Consider the following 23,750-nt stretch of genomic DNA (forward strand, 5'->3'; position numbering starts at 1 on the left):
AGCAGAGAGGCTGCCTAAAATCATAATAAGGCCACAGACACCCCAAAACACACCACCAGACGTGAACCTGTCCACTAGAGAGACAAGATCCAGCCTCATCCACCACAACACAGGCACTAGTCCTCTCCACCAGGAAGCCTACACAACTCACTGAACCAACCTTAGCCATTGGGGACAGACACCAAAAACAACGGGAACTACGAACCTGCAGCCTGCAAAAAGGAGACCCCAAACACAGTAAGATAAGCAAAATGAGAAGACAGAAAAACACACAGCAGATAAAGGAGCAAGATAAAAATGCACCAGACCTAACAAATGAAGAGGAAATAGGCAGTCTACCTCAGAAAGAATTCAGAATAATGATAGTAAAGATGATCCAAAATCTTGGAAATAGAATAGACAAAATGCAAGAATCAGTTAACAAGGACCTAGAAGAACTAAAGATGAAACAAACAATGATGAACAACACAATAAATGAAATGAAAAATACTCTAGATGGGATCAATAGCAGAATAACTGAGGCAGAAGAACAGATAAGTGACCTGGAAGATAAAATAGTGGAAATAACTACTGCAGAGCAGAATAAAGAAAAAAGAATGAAAAGAACTGAGGACAGTCTCAGAGACCTCTGGGACAACATTAAACACACCAACATTCGAATTATAGGGGTTCCAGAAGAAGAAGAGAAAAAGAAAGGGACTGAGAAAATATTTGAAGAGATTATAGTTGAGAATTTCCCTATGCGAAACGAAACAGTTAATCAAGTCCAGGAAGCACAGAGAGTCCCATACAGAATAAATACAAGGAGAAATACGCCAAGACACATATTAATCAAACTGTCAAAAATTAAATACAAAGAAAGCATATTAAAAGCAGCAAGGGAAAAACAACAAATAACACAAGGGAATCCCCATAAGGTTAACAGCTGATCTCTCAGCAGAAACTCTGCAAGCCAGAAGGGAGTGGCAGGACATATTGAAAGTGTTGAAGGAGAAAAACCTGCAACCAAGACTACTCTACCCAGCAAGGATCTCATTCAGATTTGATGGAGAAATTAAAACCTTTACAGACAAGCAAAAGCTGAGAGAGTTCAGTACAACCAAACCAGCTTTACAACAAATGTTAAAGGAACTTCTCTAGACAAGAAACACAAGAGAAGGAAAAGACCTATAATAACGAACCCAAAACAATTTAGAAAATGGGAATAGGAACGTACATATCGATAATTACCTTAAATGTAAATGGATTAAAAGCTCCAACCAAAAGACATAGACTGGCTGAATGGATACAAAAACAAGACCCTTATATATGCTGTCTACAAGAGAACCACTTCAGACCTAGAGACACATACAGACTGAAAGTAAGGGGATGGAAAAAGATATTCCACGCAAATGGAAACCAAAAGAAAGCTGGAGTAGCAATTCTCATATCAGACAAAATAGACTTTAAAATAAGGACTATTAGAAGAGACAAAGAAGGACACTACATAATGATCAAGGGATCAATCCAAGAAGAAGATATAACAATTATAAATATTTATGCACCCAACATAGGACCACCTCAATACATAAGGCAAATACTAACAGCCATAAAAGGGGAAATCAACAGTAACACATTCATAGTAGGGGACTTTAACACCCCACTTTCACCCATGGACAGATCATCAAAAATGAAAATAAATAAGGAAACACAAGCTTTAAATGATACATTAAACAAGATGGACTTAATTGATATTTATAGGACACTCGTTCCAAAAACAACAGAATACACATTTTTCTCAAGTGCTCATGGAACATTCTCCAGGATAGATCATATCTTGGGTCACAAATCAAGCCTTGGTAAATTTAAGAAAATTGAAATTGTATCAAGTATCTTTTCCGACCACAACACCATGAGACTAGATATCAATTACAGGAAAAGATCTGTAAAAAATATAAACACATTGAGGCTAAACAATACACTACTTAATAATGAAGTGATCACTGAAGAAATCAAAGAGAAAATAAAAAATACCTAGAAACAAATGACAATGGAGACACAATGACCCAAAACCTATCGGATGCAGCAAAAGCAGTTCTAAGGGGGAAGTTTATAGCAATACAAGCCCACCTTAAGAAGCAGGAAACATCTCGAATAAACAACCTAACCTTGCACCTCAAGCAATTAGAGAAAGAAGAACAAAAAAACCCTAAAGCTAGCAGAAGGAAAGAAATCATAAAAATCAGATCAGAAATAAATGAAAAAGAAATGAAGGAAACAATAGCACAGATCAATAAAACTAAAAGCTGGTTCTTTGAGAAGATATACAAAATAGATAAACCACTAGCCAGACTCATCAGGAAAAAAAGGGAGAAGAATCAAATCAATAGAATTAGAAATGAAAAAGGAGAAGTAACAACACTGCAGAAATAAAAAAGATCATGAGAGATTACTACAAGCAACTCTATGCCAATAAAATGGACAATCTGGAAGAAATGGACAAATTCTTAGAAATGCACAACCTGCCAAGGCTGAATCAGGAAGAAATAGAAAATATGAACAGACCAATCACAAGCACTGAAATTGAAACTGTGATTAAAAATCTTCCAACAAAGAAAAGCCCAGGACCAGATGGCTTCACAGGCGAATTCTATCAAACATTTAGAGAAGAGCTAACACCTATCCTTCTCAAACTCTTCCAAAATATAGCAGAGGGAGGAACACTCCCAAATTCCTTCTACGAGGCCACCATCACCTTGATACCAAAATCAGACAAGGATGTCACAAAGAAAGAAAACTACAGGCCAATATCACTGATGAACATAGATGCAAAAATCCTCAACAAAATACTAGCAAACAGAATCCAACAGCACATTAAAAGGATCATACACCATGATCAAGTGTGGTTTATTCCAGGAATGCAAGGATTCTTCAATATACGCAAATCTATCAATGTGATAAACCATATTAACAAATTGAAGGAGAAAAACCATATGATCATCTCAATAGATGCAGAGAAAGCTTTTGACAAAATTCAACACCCATTTATGATAAAAACCCTGCAGAAAGTAGGCATAGAGGGAACTTTCCTCAACGTAATAAAGGCCATATATGACAAGCCCACAGCAAACATCATCCTCAATGGTGAAAAACTGAAAGCATTTCCACTAAGATTAGGAACAAGACAAGGTTGCCCACTCTCACCACTCTTATTCAATATAGTTTTGGAAGTCTTAGCCACAGCAATCAGAGAAGAAAAGGAAATAAAAGGAATCCAAATCGGAAAAGATGAAGTAAAGCTGTCACTGTTTGCAGATGACATGATACTATACATAGAGAATCCTAAAGATGCTACCAGAAAACTACCAGAGCTAATCAATGAATTTGGTAAAGTAGCAGGATACAAAATTAATGCACAGAAATCTCTGGCATTCCTATATACTAATGATGAAAAATCTGAAAGTGAAATCAAGAAAACACTCCCATTTACCATTGCAACAAAAAGAATAAAATATCTAGGAATAAACCTACCTAAGGAGACAAAAGACCTGTATGCAGAAAATTATAAGACACTGATGAAAGAAATTAAAGATGATACAAATAGATGGAGAGATATATCATGTTCTTGGATTGCAAGAATCAACATTGTGAAAATGACTCTATTTCCCAAAGCAATCTATAGATTCAATGTAATCCCTATCAAACTACCACTGGCATTTTTCACAGAACTAGAACAAAAAATTTCGCAATTTGTATGGAAACACAAAAGACCCCGAATAGCCAAAGCAATCTTGAGAACGAAAAAAGGAGCTGGAGGAATCAGGCTCCCTGACCTCAGACTATACTACAAAGCTACAGTAATCAAGACAGTATGGTACTGGCACAAAAACAGAAAGATAGATCAATGGAACAGGATAGAAAGCCCAGAGATAAACCCACGCACATATGGACATCTTATCTTTGATAAAGGAGGCAGGAATATATAGTGGAGAAAGGACAGCCTCTTCAATAAGTGGTGCTGGGAAAACTGGACAGATACATGTAAAAGTATGAGATTAGATCACTCCCTAACACCATACACAAAAATAAGCTCAAAATGGATGAAAAACCTAAATGTAGGCCAGACACTTTCAAACTCTTAGAGGAAAACATAGGCAGAACACTCTATGACATAAATCACAGCAAGATCCTTTCTGACCCACCTCCTAGAGTAATGGAACTAAAAACAAAAATAAACAAATGGGACCTAATGAAACTTCAAAACTTTCGCACAGCACAGGAAACCATAAACAAGACCAAAAGACAACCCTCAGAATGGGAGAGAATATTTGCAAATGAAGCAACTGACAAAGGATTAATCTCCAAAATTTACAAGCAGCTCATGCAGCTCAGTAACAAAAAAACAAACAACCCAATCCAAAAATGGGCAGAAGACCTAAATAGACATTTCTCCAAAGAAGATATACAGACTGCCAACAAACACATGAAAGAATGCTCAACATCATTAATCATTAGAGAAATGCAAATCAAAACTACAATGAGATATTATCTCACACCAGTCAGAATGGCCATCATCAAAAAATCTAGAAACAATAAATGCTGGAGAGGGTGTGGAGAAAAGGGAACACTCTTGCACTGCTGGTGGGAATGTGAATTGGTTCAGCCACTATGGAGAACAGTATGGAGGTTCCTCAAAAAACTACAAATAGAACTACCATATGACCCAGCAATCCCACTACTGGGCATATACCCTGAGAAAAACCAAAATTCAAAAAGAGTCATGTACCAAAATGTTCATTGCAGCACTATTTACAATAGCCCGGAGATGGAAACAACCTAAGTGCCCATCATTGGATGAATGGATAAAGAAGATGTGGCACATATATACAATGGAATATTACTCAGCCATAAAAAGAAACGAAATTGAGCTATTTGTAATGAGGTGGATAGACCCAGAGTCTGTCATACAGAGTGAATTAAGTCAGAAAGAGAAAGACAAATACCGTATGCTAACACATATATATGGAATTTAAGAAAAAAAAAATGTCATGAAGAACCTAGGGGTAAGACAGGAATAAAGACACAGACCTACTGGAGAACGGACTTGAGGATATGGGGAGGGGGAAGGGTGAGGTGTGACAGGGCGAGAGAGAGTCATGGACATATACACACTAACAAATGTAAGGTAGGTAGATAGTGGGAAGCAGCCCCATGGCACAGGGATATCGGCTCGGTGTTTGTGACCGCCTGGAGGGGTGGGATAGGGAGGGTGGGAGGGAGGGAGACGCAAGAGGGAAGAGATATGGGAACATATGTATATGTATAACTGATTCACTTTGTTATAAAGCAGAAATTAACACATCATTGTAAAGCAATTATACCCCAATAAAGATGTTAAAAAAAAGACCACCACTAGAAATATGAAAATTACAGAAGAAAATATATCATTGCTGAAGGTAAACATACAGTAAAGGTAGTAGTAGGTCAATCATCTAAAAAGCTAGTAGGAAGGTTAAAAAACAAAAGTAATAAAAATCATCTATATCCACAATAAGTAGCATAGGGATACAGAAAACAAAAAGATGTAAAATATGATGTCAAAAACATTAAATGTGAGAGGTGGAGTAAAGACGTAGGGTTGTTAGAATGTTTGAACTTAAGAGATCGTCAACTTACAATAATCATGTATATATAACCTAATCACGTATATAAAACTATACATATATATGTATGTATATGTGTATCTCTCTCTATATATAGATACACACACACACAGTTAACTACAAACCAAAAACCTATTAATAGGTACACAAAGAAAGGAATCCGAACGTAACACTAAAGACAGTCATCACATGGCAAGGGAACAGAGCAAAAGATGATGAAAAGAACAAACAAGAACTATGAAAACAATCCCAAAACAATTAACAAAATGGCAGTAAGTACATATCCATCAATAATTACTTTAAATGTAATTGGACTGCGGCTTCCCTGGTGGCACAGTGGTTAAGGCTCTGAGCTCCCAATGCAGGGGGCCTGGGTTCAATCCCTGGTCAGGGAACTAGATTCCCACATGCATGCCACAAATAAGAGTTCTCATGCCACAACTAAGAAGTCCAGCGCCACAACTAAGGAGCCTGCGAGATGCAACTAAAGGAGCCCACCTGCTGCAACTAAGACCGGTGCAACCAAACAAATAAATATTTTAAAAAAATTTAAAAGATGATTGGCTCTTTAAAAAAAATGTAATTGGACTAAATTCTCCAATCAAAACACACAGAGACAACTCAGCCATAAAAAAATGAAATCTTGCCTTTGTGACAACATGGATAAATCTAGAGGATATTATGTTAAGTGAAATACATCAGACAGAGAAAGACAAATATCAATGATCTCACTTATATGTGAAATCTAAAAAACAAAACAAAATGAAACAAAAGTAGATTCATAAATACAGAGTGGTTGGCAAGAGGGAGGAGGGTAAGGGGGTGGGGGAAAATAGGTGAAGGGGATTAAGAGGAACAAACCTCCAGCTATACAATAAATAAGTCAAGGGGATGTAATAATATTGTAATAACTCTGTATGGGGAGAGATGGATACTAGACTTATGATGATTGTTTCATAATGTATGCTAATGTCAAATCATGATTTAGTACACCTGAAACTAACATAATGTTGTATGTCAACTATATTTCCGTAAAAAAAATAAGTCATATTATACGTTAAGGTATTCATTTTTTAAGTTTAAAATGAGATAAATGGGACATAAAAATTTATGTCAATCTTTGGTAAATGAAATTATGGGATCGCTACTTATTTTATGCATATCTATGTTCAAACTCTTTACACTAAGCATATATTTCTTTGATAAAAATTACAATAATGTCTTTTGGAGAAAGAAATTCAGGGTTTTAATGTAAACATAAAAATAATTTTTTTTATAACATAGTGTGTTCATAAATGATCAGGTGAAGGTGCAGAAAAACATGGCCAGAAAACCTCCCGATCCCTACAAACTGGCAGTGATGGTGGGGATGAACCAATGAAAAGAGAAAATAGTTCATGTCTACCTTGCCCCCAAGCTCCCACCACCTGAAGTTCCATATTCCTTTGCAACACTTCCTTAGGTATGAAGCTGCTCTCAGATTCCTTTCTAGGCCACTTTAAAAAAAGTAAGTGGAGATCACAAAATTAAAAACAACTAGAGGTACAATGACCATATATTCCTAACCAGAAGTCTAGACCCATGATTTGACAAATGATTCACAGAGGGCCAGTGGGCACTATTAAAACTGAGTCTTTCTCTTAACAATGCTGACTGAATACTGGTTAAGCCCTTCTCCCACCCCAATGAAAACAAGAGAGTGATTCCCTAAGGGAGCCTCCACTTCTCAGTAGAGGAAATATACTTCCCAGGGGAGGGAGGGAAGAAAGCCCAGTGCTTATACTTAGTATATGGAAAATGAATCCCCTGTTCCAACCTGCACAACAGCATATGTAACCAACGTAAAGTAACAACATTAAAGGACACATCTTCAGAACAGACAGTGGATTAAAATAAAATAATTACCTACCAGAGTTTTAAAAATACTCTTAATGGACAGAAAGTGTCTGGATGTATCAATTAAAATTCCTCTATGAGGAAACCTTGGAGAATCTACAATGTTGGATTCATTGACAGTGAACTAAAAGACAAAAGAAAATTTTTATTTATTTTGTCTTAGATAAAATGTGTACTCATTTTATTTATGTAATAAATAAATTATACCTATCTATGCAAGTATTGGATAAAAGATTAATTTAAAACCAACAAAAAGTGTGAAATATACATTTACCAGATAAGATACACACTAGGGGAGAAAAAACATTCAAGAAGTAATAAATAGCTAAAAAGTTTATATTTTTCCTATAGTATTATATCTACCCAATAATGTTAGGAACATAAAATAATCATACTTACAGTCCCATAAAAATCTTGATAAATTAACTGGCTAAAGGTCTCTAAACCTAGGGAAAGTAAAATTTATAATTTATTGCATTAATTTATAAAAGAGACAATAAAAGATGTATTATCCGTACACAGAACCATAAGCAGAAAAGGCAAATAAAATTAAATATGTTATACATATACCCTGTAACATATTTTCTAAAATCAAAGTTCAATTTAAAAAAATCCCTGTGCCATCTAATAAAAATGCTTTACTTCATTGTACCCATACCCTTGGTTTTGTCTGAATAAACACAAAATAGTGATTTAATAAAACAAAATGCCAGTTCCTTAATAAATTTATAGCACTGTAAGAAAGAACTTTTATCGTAAAATAGTATAGGCACTTTAGAAGTACCTAAACTTAACAGAGGGCAAAGAGGCTCAGAAAACACCATGAAACTATAGATAAAGGCCCAACTTACAGTTTTATTTATACCTGCAAAGACTATCTCCTGACCATTTTTTTACTCAAGTGGATTGTTCTCTATATTACAGGCCAACTCCTCTATCTGGCCTTGACTTTACCAAAATTCATCATTCTAGCTGACAACTATATTGCCAAGGAAAATTTTAACCTAAGAATACAGGCATAGGGACTTGCACGGTGGTCCAGTGGTAAAGAACCCTCTGGACCAATGCAGGGGATGCGGGTTCAATGCCTGGTCATGGAACTAAGATCCCACATGCTGCGGGGCAACTAAGCCCGTGTGCCACAACTACTGAGCCCGCGTGCCTCAACTAGAGAGAGAAAACCTACACGCCACAACTAGAGAGAAACCCATGAGCCGCAACGAAAGATCCCGCATGCCGCAACGAAGATCCCGCGTGCCACAACTAAGATCCGATGCAGCCATAAATTTAAAAATATATACATAAATTAAAAAAAAAAAGAATACAGGGATACCTCATTTTACTGCACTTCACAGATACTGCATTTTTTACAAATCAAAGGTTTGTGGCAACTCTGCATTGTCAGATGATGATCAATATTTTTTAGCAATAAAGTATTTTTAAATTAAGGTATGTACCTTGTTTTTTTTTTACACATAATACTATTGCACACTTAAAAGACTACAGTATAGTGTAAACATAACCTTGATATCCACTGGGAAACCAAAAAATTTGTGTGACTCCCTTTATTGAGATAGACACTTTACTGCAGTGGTCTGGAACCAAACCCACAATATCTCCAAGGTTTGCCTGTAGTTCAAAGTCAAATGAAAGAGAAGATGTGACAACATACCACAGAAATACGAAAGATCACAGGAGACTACTACGACAAACTATATGCCAACAAATCTGACAGCTTAGAAGAAATGAATATATTCTGAGAGAGAGAAAACTTACCAAGACTGAATTATGAAGAAACAGAAAATCTGGGCAAACCAATTACTAGGAGATTGTATCAGTAACCAAAAATCTCCCAACAAACAAAAGTCTAGGACCAGAAGGCTTCACTGGTGAATTCTACCAAACATTTAAAAAAGATTTGGGCTTCCCTGGTGGTGCAGTGGTTGAGAGTCCGCCTGCCGATGCAGGGGACACGGGTTTGTGCCCCGGTCCGGGAAGATCCCACATGCCATGGAGCGGCTGGACCCGTGAGCCATGGCCGCTGAGCCTGCGCGACCAGAGCCTGTGCTCCGCAACGGGAGAGGCCACAACAATGAGAGGCCCGCGGACCGCAAAAAAAAAAAAAAAAAAAGATTTAATTTTTTGGATGTGACACCAAAAGGAAACAAAAGCAAAAATAAACAAGTGGGACTACACCAAAGTAAAAAGCTTCTGCACAGCAAAGGAAATCATCAACAAAATGAAAAGGCAATCTGGGACTTCCCTGGTAGTCCAGTGGGTAACACTCCACGCTCCCAATGCAGGGGGCCCAGGTTTGATCTCTGGTCGGGGCACTAGATCCCACATGCATGCTGCAACTAAGAGTTTGCATGCTGCAACTAAGGATCCCGCATGCCAAAAAGAGGATCCCACATGCTGCAACTAAGACCCAGTGCAGAATGAATGAATGAATGACAGCCCTTTATCTCCCCCCTCCAAGAAAAATGAAAAGGCAATCTACCAAAGGATGAAGATACTTGCAAATCATATATCTGTTAAGGGGTTCATATATAAAGAACTCATACAACTCAATAGCAAAACAAACAATCCAATTAAAAAATGGGTAGAAGATGTGAACAGATATTTTTTCAAGGAAGACCTACAAATAGCCAACAGATATATGAAAAGGTGTTCCACATCACTAACCATCAGGGAAATGCAAATCAAAGCCACAGTAGGGCTTCCCTGGTGGCGCAGTGGTTCAGAGTCCGCCTGCCGATGCAGGGGACACGGGTTCGTGCCCCAGTCCGGGAAGATCCCACATGCCGCGGAGCGGCTGGGCCCATGAGCCATGGCTGCTGAGCCTGCGCATCCGGAGCCTGTGCTCCGCAACGGGAGGGGCCGCGACAGTGAGAGGCCCGCGTACCGCAAAAAAAAAAACAAAAAACAAAAAAACAAAAAACCACAGTAACATATCACCTCACACCTGCTAGAATGACTGTTCTCAAAAACACAAGAAATAACAAGGGTTGCTGAGGACGTGGAGTAAAAGGATCCCTCATGCACTGTTCACGGGAATGTAAATTGGTGCAGCCACTACAGAAAACAGTATGGAGGTTCCTCAAAAAAATAAAACTAGAACTACCACATGATCCAGCAATTCTACTTCTGGGTATTTATCCAAAGAAAACAAAACTCTAACCCCCCAAATATATGTACCTCTATGTTCATTGCCGCATTACCATAGCCGAGATATGGAAACAACCTGTCCATCAATGGATGTATGGATAAAGATGTGGTGTATATATATATATATATATACAACGGAATATTATTCAGCCATAGAAAGAAGGAAATCCTGCTACTTGGGGCAACATGGATGGAACTTGAGGGCATTATGCTAAATGAAATAAGCCAGAGAAAGACAAACACTGAATGATCTCACTTAGATGTGGAATCTTAAACAAACAAACAAAAACCAAGCTCATAAATATAAAGAATAGCTTTGTGGTTACTAGAGACGGGGATAGGGGGTAGGCAAAATGGGTGATGGGGGTCAAAAGGTACAATCTTTCGTTTATAAATAAATCCTAGGGATGTAAGGTACGGCATGGTGACTATAGTTAATAAATACTGTGTTGCCTATTTGCAAGTTGCTAAAAAGAGTAAAATCTTAGAAGTTCTCATCGTAAGAAAAACAGTATTTTTCTAAATATGTGTGGTGACGATGCGAACTTACTGTGGTGATAATTTTGCATTATATACAAATATCAAATCATTGTGCTGTATACCTGAAATTAATATGTTATGTCAATTATACCTCAAAAAAAATAGGAAATAGGAAAGAATAAAAAGTTCAAAGTCATTTTTGCTACGCCTCCCTCCCACCCCCAATACAGGCCCATACCAGGAGGAATAACTTTGGAATTTTCTGTTAAGTGGCAATACACTCAATTATCATTTAGAGCACGTTTGTTACTTTCGAAGTCTGACAGTAAGCAGAAAATAAGGCTTTCCTGGACTAGATTCACAAAATGCTCTCAAAAGTTCTATTATTTTGATGTGGATCAGGGCAAACATCAATAAAGCCGTTTTCCCTAACAGGCCCCAGACAAGACGGGCACATCAGACCGACAGAAGCTTAAAATCACATAACATTATATATAGATGATCTACATGACAGTGTTTGTAGTTACATTTGCGGTAAACATCTATAGCTATTTTCATGTCATATTTTGAAATAAGATCATAATCATACGATTATTATGACTATAATACATATAGCAGTAACAATGATTATAATCATACCATTATTATTATGACTACAAAACACATAGCAGTGGGCTTCCCTGGTGGCGCAGTGGTTGAGAGTCCGCCTGCCGATGCAGGGGATGCGGGTTCGTGCCCCGGTCCGGAAAGATCCCACGTGCCGCGGAGCGGCTGGGCCCGTGAGCCATGGCTACTGGGCCTGCGCGTCTGGAGCCTGTGCTCCGCAGCGGGAGAGGCCGCAGCAGTGAGAGGCCCGCGTAACGCAAAAAAAAAAAAAAAAAAACACATAGCAGTAACATTGATCATTTTATTCTAGATAACACTCACCTGAGTCAAATCCAAAGCCTTCTTTATTTTTAATAACTTTGGTTGGTTTGCTCACATTAAAGAAAATTACTCTCCTTTCTCAAAACTATACTAATTTGGAAGCCAGTACAACAAAATCTTATCTACTTGAAAGAAGAGGTAATAGCAGCTTTTGAACAGCAAAAATGAACGTCCCATGCCCAAACTTCGAAGTTCAGACTGAAAGTCACAGGAAAAGCTTTTAAGGTTCCTCTCTGCCCACTACCTCCAATCACTCTAGAGTATATTTTTATCTTTTCATGCTATTCCTGCAAACTTTGTTATATTTCTAAATCCACAGGAATTTAAAATGGGGGAAGGGTTCTCTTCTTTTCTCAGCCATCATGGTGTGTATGGTTGACTCTGTTCCTGACCTTGTCTTCTCACAACACTCCTAGGATCAAATGATTCCTGGCCAAGAAACAGAAGCAGAATCGTCCCATTCCCCAGTGCATTCAGATGAAAGCTGGTGATGAGATCAAGTACAACTCCCATGAGGAGACAGTGGAGAAGAACCGAGTTGAGCTGAAGGACTCTCACATGCGATGGCACATGCATTTATGCTGCATCTATATCACTAGCATCTTACCACATCAAGCTGAAAACATCACCACCACATGGACAGTTGGACATGTTTTACTGGGAAAATGATTATTCTCTTTGTTTTCATGCTTCTGCACTAATAGGTTGGTTCAGAAAAAAATACGTGAGTATATTTTTGTTTGAATGTATAAACAAATGCAGAAGGGACATGCTTGCTACTGAAGGCAGCAAGAAGTGATGATAAAACAAAATTCCTTAATCAGAGCAGGTCAGAGCCGTTTATAACTCTATAAACATTATAGTCCTGGGGCTTCCCTGGTGGCACAGTGGTTAAGAATCCGCCTACCAGCCCTGGTCCGGGAAGATCCCACATGCCGTGGAGCAACTAAGCCCGTGCGCCACAACTACAGAGCCTGCACTCTAGAGCCCACGAGCCACAACTACTGAGCCTGTGTGCCACAACCACTGAAGCCCGCACACCTAGAGCCCGTGCTCTGCAACAAGAGAAGCCACCACAATGAGAAGCCCACGTACTGCAATGAATAGTCCCCACTCACCGCAACTAGAGAAAGCCCACGTGCAGCAACGAAGACCCAACACAGCCAAAAATAAATGAATAAAATAAATAAATTAAAAAAAAAAAATTATAGGGCTTCCCTGGTGGCGCAGTGGTTGAGAGTCCGCCTGCCGATGCAGGGGACGCGGGTTCGTGCCCTGGTCCGGGAAGATCCCACATGCAGCGGAGCGGCTGGGCCCGTGAGCCATGGCCGCTGAGCCTGCGCTTCTGGAGCCTGTGCTCCTCAACGGGAGAGGCCACAGCGGTGAGAGGCCCGTGTACCGCAAAAAAAAAAAAAAAAAAAAATTATAGTCCCAAGAACATCAATGACTTACAGCATTATGAATGTAATAACCTTCAAGCATTTTTAAAAAGTCAAATGATCTTTCTCCCATGCTTTAACTGGTATATATTTAATGGCATTGTTTTGGAAATACCCAACAAATCATTCTATAAAGAGCCCAAGGAAGCAAAGTTTTGCTGTGCTTCATTTCCCAAAGTGGCAACTGAAAACATTTCCTTACTAGAAAATAACAATGACATAGAACTTACCTCGTAATACGCCCCAAACTCTGTTGGCAGTGAGCGAGGCCACTGGTCCTTTCACAAGTAAAGTATCTGTATTGGAAAAAAAAAATGTTTCTTGTATGGTGACAGATGGTAACTAGACTTATCATGGTGATCATTTCGAAATGTCAAATCACCATGTTGTGTAACAGGAGCTAACATGGTGTTGTAAGTCAATTATACTTCAAAAGCAAACAAACTCATAGAAAAAGAGATCAGGTTTGTGGTTACCAGAGGCGGGTGGTAGTGGGAGAGGGAATTGGATGAAGGCGGTCAAAAGGTACAAACTCCGTTATAAGATAAATAAGTACTAGGGCTGTAATGCACAACACGATGAATACAGTAAACAGGGCTGGATGCAGTATATGACAGCTGTTAAGAAAGTAAATCCTAAGAGTTCTCATCACAAGGAAAACAATTTTTTTCTTTCTTTAACTTTGTATCTATATGAGGTGACGGATGCTCACTAAATTTACTGTGATAATCATTTCATGATATAAGTCAAATCATGACGCTGTACACCTTAAACAGTGCTGTCGATTATATCTCAAAACTGGAAGAAAAAAATGTTTGTTTTTAATCCCTCAATAACACACATTTCCCTAAACATATAATTGGTATTTCTGGATCATTCTTTTCTCCTGAGCTCCAGACCTGTTTCTCCAGCTGCCTCCTGTACATCCTCACTTAGAAGTCCTATAGGTTCCTTTAACTCCACATGCCCCACCCTGCACTCTTCCCTCTTTCACCTGTCGGGCTCTGGGCTCATCGCGCACCACACTCCGACCAGCTGATTTGCTCAAGTCAGGAACTTGGGTGTCACCTCTATGATTCCTCATTTTCCCCTGCAGGAGAGTTATTCTCTCCAACTACCCCACTACAGAGTAGGGTCCTACTTAAGCTAAGAATTTAAGTCAAAAGTGCAAACTCCTCAGTGCCCATAATTCCTTGGTGAAGCCTCCAGTATCACTCAATCTTCCATTCCCTCTAAGCCCAGAGAGTCTTCTCTACTCTGTCCCTTCCCTCCCTGTGCTCCCCTACTTGCCCTGTACCTACCTTCCCCCAACATTATCCTAAATCTTCCTTAAGACTCAATTCTTTTTTTTTCAAATATTTATTTTTTTAATTTATTTATTTTTGGCTGCTTTGGGTCTTCGTTGCTGCGTGCAGACTTTCTCTAGTTGCGGGGAGTGGGGGGCTACTCTTCTGCTGTGGTACACGGGCTTCTCATTGTGGTGGCTTCTCTTGTTGTGGAGCACGGGCTCTAGGCGCGCGGGCTTCAGTAGTTGTGGCATGCAGGCTCAGTAGTTGTGGTTCGCGGGCTCTAAAGCACAGGCTCAGTAGTTGTGACGCACAGGCTTAGTTGCTCTGAGGCATGTGGTATCTTCCTGGACCAGGGTTCAAACCGGCATCCCCTGCATTGGCAGGCGGATTCTTAACCACTGCGCCACCAGGGAAGCCCCAAGACTCACTTCTTAACTCACTATAGCTTAATTCAGCTTTGTCCCACTCAATAAAAAGTTCACATCCATCTAAAACGGGGCTCCAGTTAGCTGCTTCTGGGCAAAGGGGGCACTAATCTCTCAATCCTTGAAATCATACTCTGCCTGAGGTTACCCCAATAGTCATCTTAGTCTTTGGAGAGGTTTGGGATGGAATCATCCACAGATAAAGGAAAGCACCAGAAAGCACAGAGAGATCGAAAGCTAAAGGGGTGTGACAGATGCAGACTTTGCCACGGTAGAGACATTCAAGGGCTGCAGGTTAATGATTTAATAGCGTATTTGGGCTGCATCCTCCTCCTCCACCACCCTGACCACCCCAGGCTGCCCCACGATAATTGGCTACAGGTAGGGAAAACCGTTCTATCAACAGCCAGTAATCAGGTAACAGTCTTCTGACAAGGTAGCCTTTGCCATCAGAAGAACAGAGTCATGAGTTAGCTAAAGGCCAGGCTAAGAATGCTATAGCTATTATGACCACAATCTAACCACGATTCTCCCCCTCTATACCCAATTCTTAGTTAGCTACCTAGATAGAGCTTACCATTCCACCGGTCACTGTTTAAAAGCCAGTTTTTGCCACATTACAGTTTTGAGATAGCCTGGAATTAGTCAGCCTAAAGAGTTATCTAAAAACATTAACATGTGGCATGTACCTCATGCCAATTATTTTCCAATAGCTGAGGACGGGCTGATATTTAAAAGGATTCTGATTCAACTCAACGCAAAAACCGCAGATATAGAGCAGTTAGAAGGAGATTTTGGTTTCTAAATATATGGACAAATAAGCTATAGAATTTCAATTTTTATTTCAAAGCCAAATTCTTAGTGTTAACAGTGATTACCTCCCTGACAGGGGATAGGAGACATCTTTTTTTTTCAGTTATCCCTTTCTGTACTTTTTGCACCACACTGTGGTTTTGAAGGGGGTACATACAAATAACAGTAATGGGTTCCTCTTTTTAAAATAATAAAATGTGGGCTTCCCTGGTGGCGCAGTGGTTGAGAGTCCACCTGCCGATGCAGGGGACACGGGTTCGTGCCCCGGTCCGGGAAGATCCCACATGCCATGGAGCGGCTGGGCCCGTGAGCCATGGCCGCTGAGCCTGTGCGTCCGGAGCCTGTGCTCTGCAACAGGAGAGGCCACAACAGTGAGAGGCCCACGTACCGCAAAAAATAATAATAATAAAATGTTACAGATAAGGCTAAAATACCCTTTGAGATGACCACTCAACTCCCCCTATTTTCCTCAGAGGAAATATCAGGCCTTTTCTTAGGCATTTTCATACACATACATGTAACAAGAAAATACAGTACTGCTTTATGTGTGCCTTCTTTTGTATGTTGGTATATAAATGGTATCCTCCTGTACACATTATATAAATTTCTTTGTCCAACTCAGCAATTTATCTTCGCAAGTTCTCCACATCTGTTCTTTATAACTCCACTTCTTTATTCTTAATTGTTGTACAGTATTCTCTAGTGTCAACTGACAAGATATATTTAGCCATTCTTCTAGTGATGAACATTTAGTTTTGCTTATAGATCTTCATCATTGCAGGCAAACTGCATGGAACATTCTTGATGTATGTAATTATTTCTCTACGGTAGAAATTAGTCTATTTCTGGTTCTGAGGGTATGCATATTTTTATTTTAATTGATGATGCTGTAACACTTGTCACTTTCTCCAAGATTTCCTCATACTCTTGGACAACGGTTGATATCTTGTTATTTCCATTTGTGTGTGTTACTTTTATCATCATCATCAACTAGTTTGAAACTAGTTGATCCTTTAACCAGAAAATTTCACAGGCAGCTTGTCTCCAGAAGCTTCCCTTTCAGAAAAAAGAGGGTTTGAAAAGCTGAATGGAAGATAGGCTATAACTCCCCAGCCTCGATATGTTCCATTTTTTGGAATTTACAATATGTCATTGTATTGCCTGTCAGCAAAGATTCCTTGGTAATTTAATGACCATTTCTCAATTCAGATTGCAAAACCTAATTAATAAAGTGTCTGAGTGCTGACTGTCAAGTAAAATCCCATGGCTGATGTTGGCAAATCATCCTGTTTCTCTTCTAAGAACAGCTACAGAATTGAAGAGAAATTAAGTTATTTTTCAGAGATGTATTAAGAAATCTCATCTCTGTTGAAAGGATGAAGAGATGTACTTAACTGTCTGTGAGGCAGTCTGAGAACAAAGGAGTCACTCTTTTCTCTAAGATATGCATTTTCCTTTCTATTTTTACACCTGACTCACCAGTCTGCTCTTTCTGCACTAATCTTATATCACCCATTGATTGCTCTTTGATTCCTTGATACAATTCCACATTATTCCCAGTCAGTACATACTATGGAAAAGGGCTGCCCATTTGTTTATTCCTTCTAGAACAATTTAGGAAAAGCCTTAGAGAATAATGTTTTAGGCAAACAAGAAGAATCATGTAGCTAAATGTTGATTACATTGTCAATCAATATAAATGAAGATGAAACATATATAATACAACATAAATATAAAAGAAAATGCAACGCTTCACCCCTCCCAGTTCTGCATTATCTTTGTGTCAAGTTAAATTATAAATAGAGATCATGCCAGGACTTCCCCGGCAGTCCAGTGGTCAAGACTCCATGCTCCCACTACAGGGGGCAGAGGTTCGGCTCCTGGTCGGGGAACTAAGATCCCGCATGCCGTGCAGCACAGCCAAAAAAAAAAAAAAAAAAAAAAAAAGAGAGCATGCCGATCAGCACAGACTTGTCTTCAAAGTGAACTACCTAGATGCCCAAAAATCAGGGATAAGCCAGGTAAGTTTTGACACATCCGTACAGTTGGTAGAACATTATTCAGAGGCTAAAAATGCTGTCATAGAAAAATATTTAGTGAAATACATGTTTGTAATGGATTGTTACGCAAAACAGAAAAACCACAGGTACAGAACTACCCCCTTTTTCATGCCATTGTTTATCATATGCTTCTATTTATATCTATGTAAAATATTTCAATGTATCACTGCAAAAAAAAATCTGAAATAACAGTGGTTAACTCTGAGTGCTGGGGTTATGAGTAATTTATTTCCTCCTCTTCACTTACTGTACTTAAAGATTTCCTACAACAATTATGTATTCGTTTTGCCATCAGACTTTAATGGTAATTTTCTTTTTTTTTGCGCCACACCTCACGGCATGTGGGATCTTAGTTCGCCGACCAGGGATCGAACCTGTGCCCCCTGCAGTGGAGGCACAGAGTCTTAACCACTGGACCGCCAGGGAAGTCCCCTCATGGTAATTTTAAAAATAGGAATTATAAACTCACTGGTCAAGAGCTCACAATAGTTCATGGCATGGAGCCAGCTTCTAGCACTCGAGCCTGTGACAAGCAGCTTTGTTTACAATACATTCACATGACATAGGTACTCACAGGACTCATCCGAAGAGATCTTGGGGAAAGTGTCACACTCTGGGTCCAGGACAACTGAGACTTGAAGTTGCTGCAACTCCACTCCAACACGAAGATCAGCAGAGCCATGATGCCGCTTGTAGAAACCAAAAATATAGTCATAATATCTGTGAGAGAGAGAAATTCAAACAAAATTTTAAAGCACTGTAGCCAAGTTTTAAATACCCATGTGGTAGCAGACACTGTCGTTGACTCCGCAAACCCCTGCTACCCCATATCAGTCCAACTAGAGGCTCTCACCCCAAGCTGCACATTAGAATCACATGGAGGGCCTTTTGCAAACAACTACTGATGTCCAGACCTTCAGAATCAGAATCTCCGAGAGCACGATCCAGGCACAAAGATTTTAAAAGTCCCCCTGCCACAATCCCAAGCGACTCCTATGAAGTCCCCATTAAGGACCAATAACCAAACTAATAATCCTGGGTGTGCAAGTCAATTCTGACCAGTGATGGGGCAGGGGTGGGAGGACGGGGGGAGGATGCTTCCTCTCCTAAGTGAGCCACAAGAAAACTTTCTCTGTACGTGATACCTAGACCAGCTGCAGCCACACCAAAGATGGCAGAGCAGAGGTGGAAAGAATAGGGATTTCCTAATCATACTGTTGAGCCACTTAGCCAACTAGCCCTGAAATCCTGCCTGCTTTCATATTTCCATAATGCATGAGATAATAGGTTTTCTTTTTGCTCAAGCCAGACTGAGTCAGGGTTCCTGTTACCTTCCAACAAAAGTATCCTAGCTAATACACAAACACCACAGAATTCTCACTAGGGCCTTGAAAATTTACCTTCTGCTGGTACCCGAATAGCAGAGAAGGAGGATATTAAATAAACATTTGAAGGTGCTAGAAGATACAAGATCACACAGGCCTCAAAGCCTATGATATTTAATAGACTGATAAGCCAGAAGGTTGTATATGCTACTTATATGTAAGACCATCTTGTGTTTTTCCAGGGACGTAAGGAGAGCTGGGAGAGTTCTGATGAACTTGGAAGTGAGTGTATGGAAGTTAACCAGTGAGACAGTGGAACAGATGAAGGTGCTGAGGACCTTTTTCGTAGGAAAACCTTGACAGATTGAAAAGGAAATCAAGATCACTAAACTGTATACTTAGAAATGGTTAAGACAGTGATCTTATGTATATTTTACCACAATTTTTAAAAACAATTTTTAAGGGAAATTACAGCTGCCAGCGGCTTTGAGATTCGAGTTAGGTGCTGGCTTGTCCCACATAAGGAAAATCTTGGCTCTGCGTATTAAAACTCTAACAGAAAGCTCAAAGGGTTCTGGCGCAGCGGTGTGCAAGGTCTGTGGGTTAATTTAGCTTTTCAGGAACTGAGGGAGCAAAGCTATTTGTTCATTTAAAAAAATGAGTAACTAAAAAAAAAAAAAGAGTAACTAGCATGTGATAGATCTTGTTCTAGAAGCTGAGGAAGCAGCCACGTACCAAACAGACAGAACTCTGCCTGCAAAATGCATAGTGTTTCAAAGCAGGGTTTGAGATAGAAAGTGGGCTCTTCAGGAGCCAGAGAATCTGAACAAACTTGTGTGTCCCCCACGGCCTAGAGCTTCTGGAACAACCCCATCATGCTTTTACCCTGAAGGAGATACTGTCCCTCCTGAGTTCCTAGAATGCTCACCTGAATGCTTTCAAGTCTTAGCCATTAGGGCTAATGTTTTTTTTTTTTTTAACATCTTTATTGGGGTATAATTGCTTTACAATGGTGTGTTAGTTTCTGCTTTATAACAAAGTGAATCAGCTACACGTATACATATATCCCCATACAGGCCTAATGTTTTATAACCTGCTTCCTAACAATGCAGGGTATAATTAATAGCTGCTTCACACACATGGCATGAATTAGTTAGGCAATCCTCAGATAAGTACCTGCACTGCCTTGAGATGCCAAGATTTGTTTTTAAACCGTCTCACAGCTGATTCAAGTTCTGGTTATCTAACCGTGGTTAACTTAAGTCTTCCACGCTTTCTTGCCATACTCCTATCACTTCAGCTTATTACCGAGTCCTTACTTTACTAGCACGATGGCACAGAAGGAAAATCCAATTTTATGAACTGAGTCCCGAAGCAAATATGGTGTGTTTGTTCTTGAAAGATTTCCTAGTCATGATCTTCCATTAGATGGCCTGCGGGTACTTTTTCCTTCTCAATACCCCAAGGCAACCAACCACCCTGATTTTACTTCTTCATCCAGGTTCTAGCCATTCTGACCTGTTAGCAGATTCAACATCAAAGGCTCATTGGAGTATGCATCTAAACTGAGGGTAACAATCTCCCTTTAATTGTACACAACCGAAGGAGAAGAAAACATCTCTGCCATCAGCTTCTTTTTTTTTTTTTTTTTTTTTAACATCTTTATTGGGGTATAACTGCTTTACAATAGTGTGCCAGTCTCTGCTTTATAACAAAGTGAATCAGTCATACATAAACATATGTTCCCATATGTCTTCCCTGTTGCGTCTCCCTCCCTCCCTGCCATCAGCTTCTTGAGCCTCTTCCACCTAAGCCTAAGCTCCAGGCCTACCTGGGGCCAGCAGGTGTTATTAAACTAGTTTTGCATCTTTCCACCAGCTGCTTGGTGTCCTGCAGGCACAATTAAACTATAATGACCTCTAGGAACAGAGGCGGCCAAAATCTGAGGGAGAAAAGGGGTAGTACTGTCGGCACCAAATTACAATCCTTCGGGGCACTGAACACCTTCAGGACAGTCCTGCCCACACCGGTCGCAGAGTGAGCCTTACTGAAACATCTCCCCAAGTGCAATCTGTCTTGTACATGGTGTAGTTAGCAAAGCTAGCGTTGTGACACTACACTGTAAATCAACTTTACATCAATTTAAAAAGGCAAAAAAAAACCCAAAAGCTAGCACCGTGGGCTCCCTCCTCACTACACAATTCACCCTGTGGCCAACAGGTTTACAGACATGAGGGCTGTGGAAATGTGAGATGATAAAGATCTAAACAAGATGCTGGGAGAGTTAAGCACATAAGTGTTTCTGGGAAACAAAAGGAGAAGCAGATACTGCAGCGCAGCGACCATATCAAAGTAGTTAGGTGAAAATATCCAGCATTTTGCATGGAATAGAGATTTGGGAAGGGAAGGGGAGGTTTGGGCGGTGCTCCAACCTACGGACTTTCTGCCATCTGAATTGTAGCCAGATTTGGGGAGGGGGGGAGATGGCCTATAAATGACAAGCAACTTTGGGGAACCCCTGGTCCCCAAGCTTTAAGCACTCGTCTTCCTCTCAGAACTCCCTTCAAATAAACTGCCGCTTCCCTCCCTCCTCTTCGTCTACCCCGTTCTCCTCTCCGAGACGAACACGTCCACTGACCCTGAGCAACGTACTCCGTCCACTCAGTATCCCGCACTCAAAGCAGGGTTCCAGAGCACCCAGGAAGCTCCTCAGGAGACAGGAGGGGAAGGGGAAGAGCTTGGGTTTCAGTTCGTGTTGGTTCGAGCCGGCTCTGCCATCTTCTAGACCTGTGACTGGTGGGGTCACTGGCCGACTCGGAGACTGTTTCCTCCCCTGTCGAATGGAGATTAGAGCGCCAGCGCGGCTGGATGGCTGTGCAGGTTGTAAGAAGCGCTCAGGTGTTCCTCCTCTCGCCCCCCCCACCCCGCGCCTGCACTGCGTCCCAGGGTAGTCTGTCTCTCCCCGTACCGGGGTCTCCGGGTCCCCTTCCCGCCCGGCCGCCCGTCGGGAGCACTCACCGCCGAAACGCTTCCTGCAGCAGTGAGCAGGAGGGGCCGGCCTTGGAAGTGGAGCTGTGGCCGAAGAAGAAGTTGTCGGGAGAGAGGTGCAGCACGCGCGGGGTGGTCTGCACGGAGAGAGGCATGGGCCAAAGACTCAGGTCCGGCGAGGCAGCGGCGACGGCGGAGGCGCGCACTGCCTGCACCGCCAGCGCCGCCAGCAGCTCCAGCAGCCTGGGGAGCCTCGGCCACCCCAGCCCGCGATGTTCCATGGCTGCTCAGCTGCTCTCTTCCGCGTTCGGCCAGGTATGCCCGAGCTGCTGCCCCGGTACCGGACTTCTCTTCCCCGGCGGGGAAGCAGGGAGCGCCGCGCGCGCGCGCGTGAGTCAGAGTCAGCTGACTGTGTGTTCCGCCCCGGCTCCGCCTCCAGAGCGACCACCGCCCCGCCCCGCCCCGCCCCAGCTGCCCTCCCGGCCCAGCCCAACCCCGGACTCTTCCAGGCGCTGAGCGGGACGCTGGCTTCGTGCCTGCAGCGCTCGCGGTCTCCTCCCGGCCTCTGGACTTAGAGAAACTGCACAACGCACGCCACGAACACCTAACTTCCCCCACCCCTAACACCAGATAACCGGGTGCTTATTTGCCCCTCAGTCTGGACTTTTCTATAACTGCAATAAAGCTTTAATTATTAAAGCCTCCCATCAGAACCCCTCAGGACAGAGTTTTGAACAGATGGGAGGTTAAAAGTTAGGCAGAAGATAGGGACTTCCCTGGTGGTCCAGTGGTTAAGACTCCCTGCTCCCAATGCAGGGGGCCCGGTTATACCTCTGGTAGGGGAACTAGATCGCACACCGGGCAGCTAAGATCGCGCACGCCGCAACTTAAGACCTGGTGCAGCCAAATAAATAAATATTTTAAAAAAAAAAAAGTTAGGCCGAAGATATTCCGTGAGAGAATGTGCAATATTGAATCTTTCCACTTAGACATAATCTCTGAATTTATAAAATTGTTTTATGCTTGTCGCCAAAGTCCCATAGTCTACTTTACCTGGGCTTTCTTATTTCTCGTTAGGCATGTTCCTAGACCTTTCACTCCTTTGTTGCTGGTGTTAATATAATCCCTCCTGACCCCTAGTTTGCCCCCAGAAATTAAAAAAGAATGAGGTAGACCTTTAGATATTGGCCTGGAAAGATCTTTCCACCTGCTGCTTATACCACTGACCTCACCCCTACCTCAACCAGTGTGGTAACACAGCTAGCGGCCAAAGTCTTCCTTGTAAAAGGTAAACTAAG

General features: G+C 41.0%; 1 protein-coding gene across 3 annotated transcripts in view; it reads right to left on the reverse strand.

Moving 5' to 3' along the window:
* Positions 1-22,817, reverse strand: part of HEXB (hexosaminidase subunit beta) — a 42,570-nt gene extending 19,753 nt beyond the window's left edge. Inside the window, exons 1-5 of one of the 3 annotated variants that reach the window (XM_027100833.1) lie at positions 22,483-22,817; positions 18,714-18,859; positions 13,783-13,848; positions 7,938-7,984; positions 7,552-7,662 (exon numbers count right to left, since the gene is read on the reverse strand). In XM_027100833.1, the coding sequence (XP_026956634.1) occupies positions 7,552-7,662; positions 7,938-7,984; positions 13,783-13,848; positions 18,714-18,859; positions 22,483-22,733 (621 nt within the window). In that variant the 5' untranslated portion in view covers positions 22,734-22,817. The remainder of the gene's footprint in view (positions 1-7,551; positions 7,663-7,937; positions 7,985-13,782; positions 13,849-18,713; positions 18,860-22,482) is intronic. The other 2 variants (XM_027100831.1, XM_027100834.1) reach the window with 2 other exon arrangements.
* Positions 22,818-23,750: the final 933 nt, after the last annotated feature.

This window comes from Aethalodelphis obliquidens, unplaced genomic scaffold (genome assembly GCF_003676395.1).
Source record: "Aethalodelphis obliquidens isolate GAN/ISIS:26980383/991018 unplaced genomic scaffold, ASM367639v1 scaffold4, whole genome shotgun sequence".
NCBI lineage: Eukaryota > Metazoa > Chordata > Mammalia > Artiodactyla > Delphinidae > Aethalodelphis > Aethalodelphis obliquidens.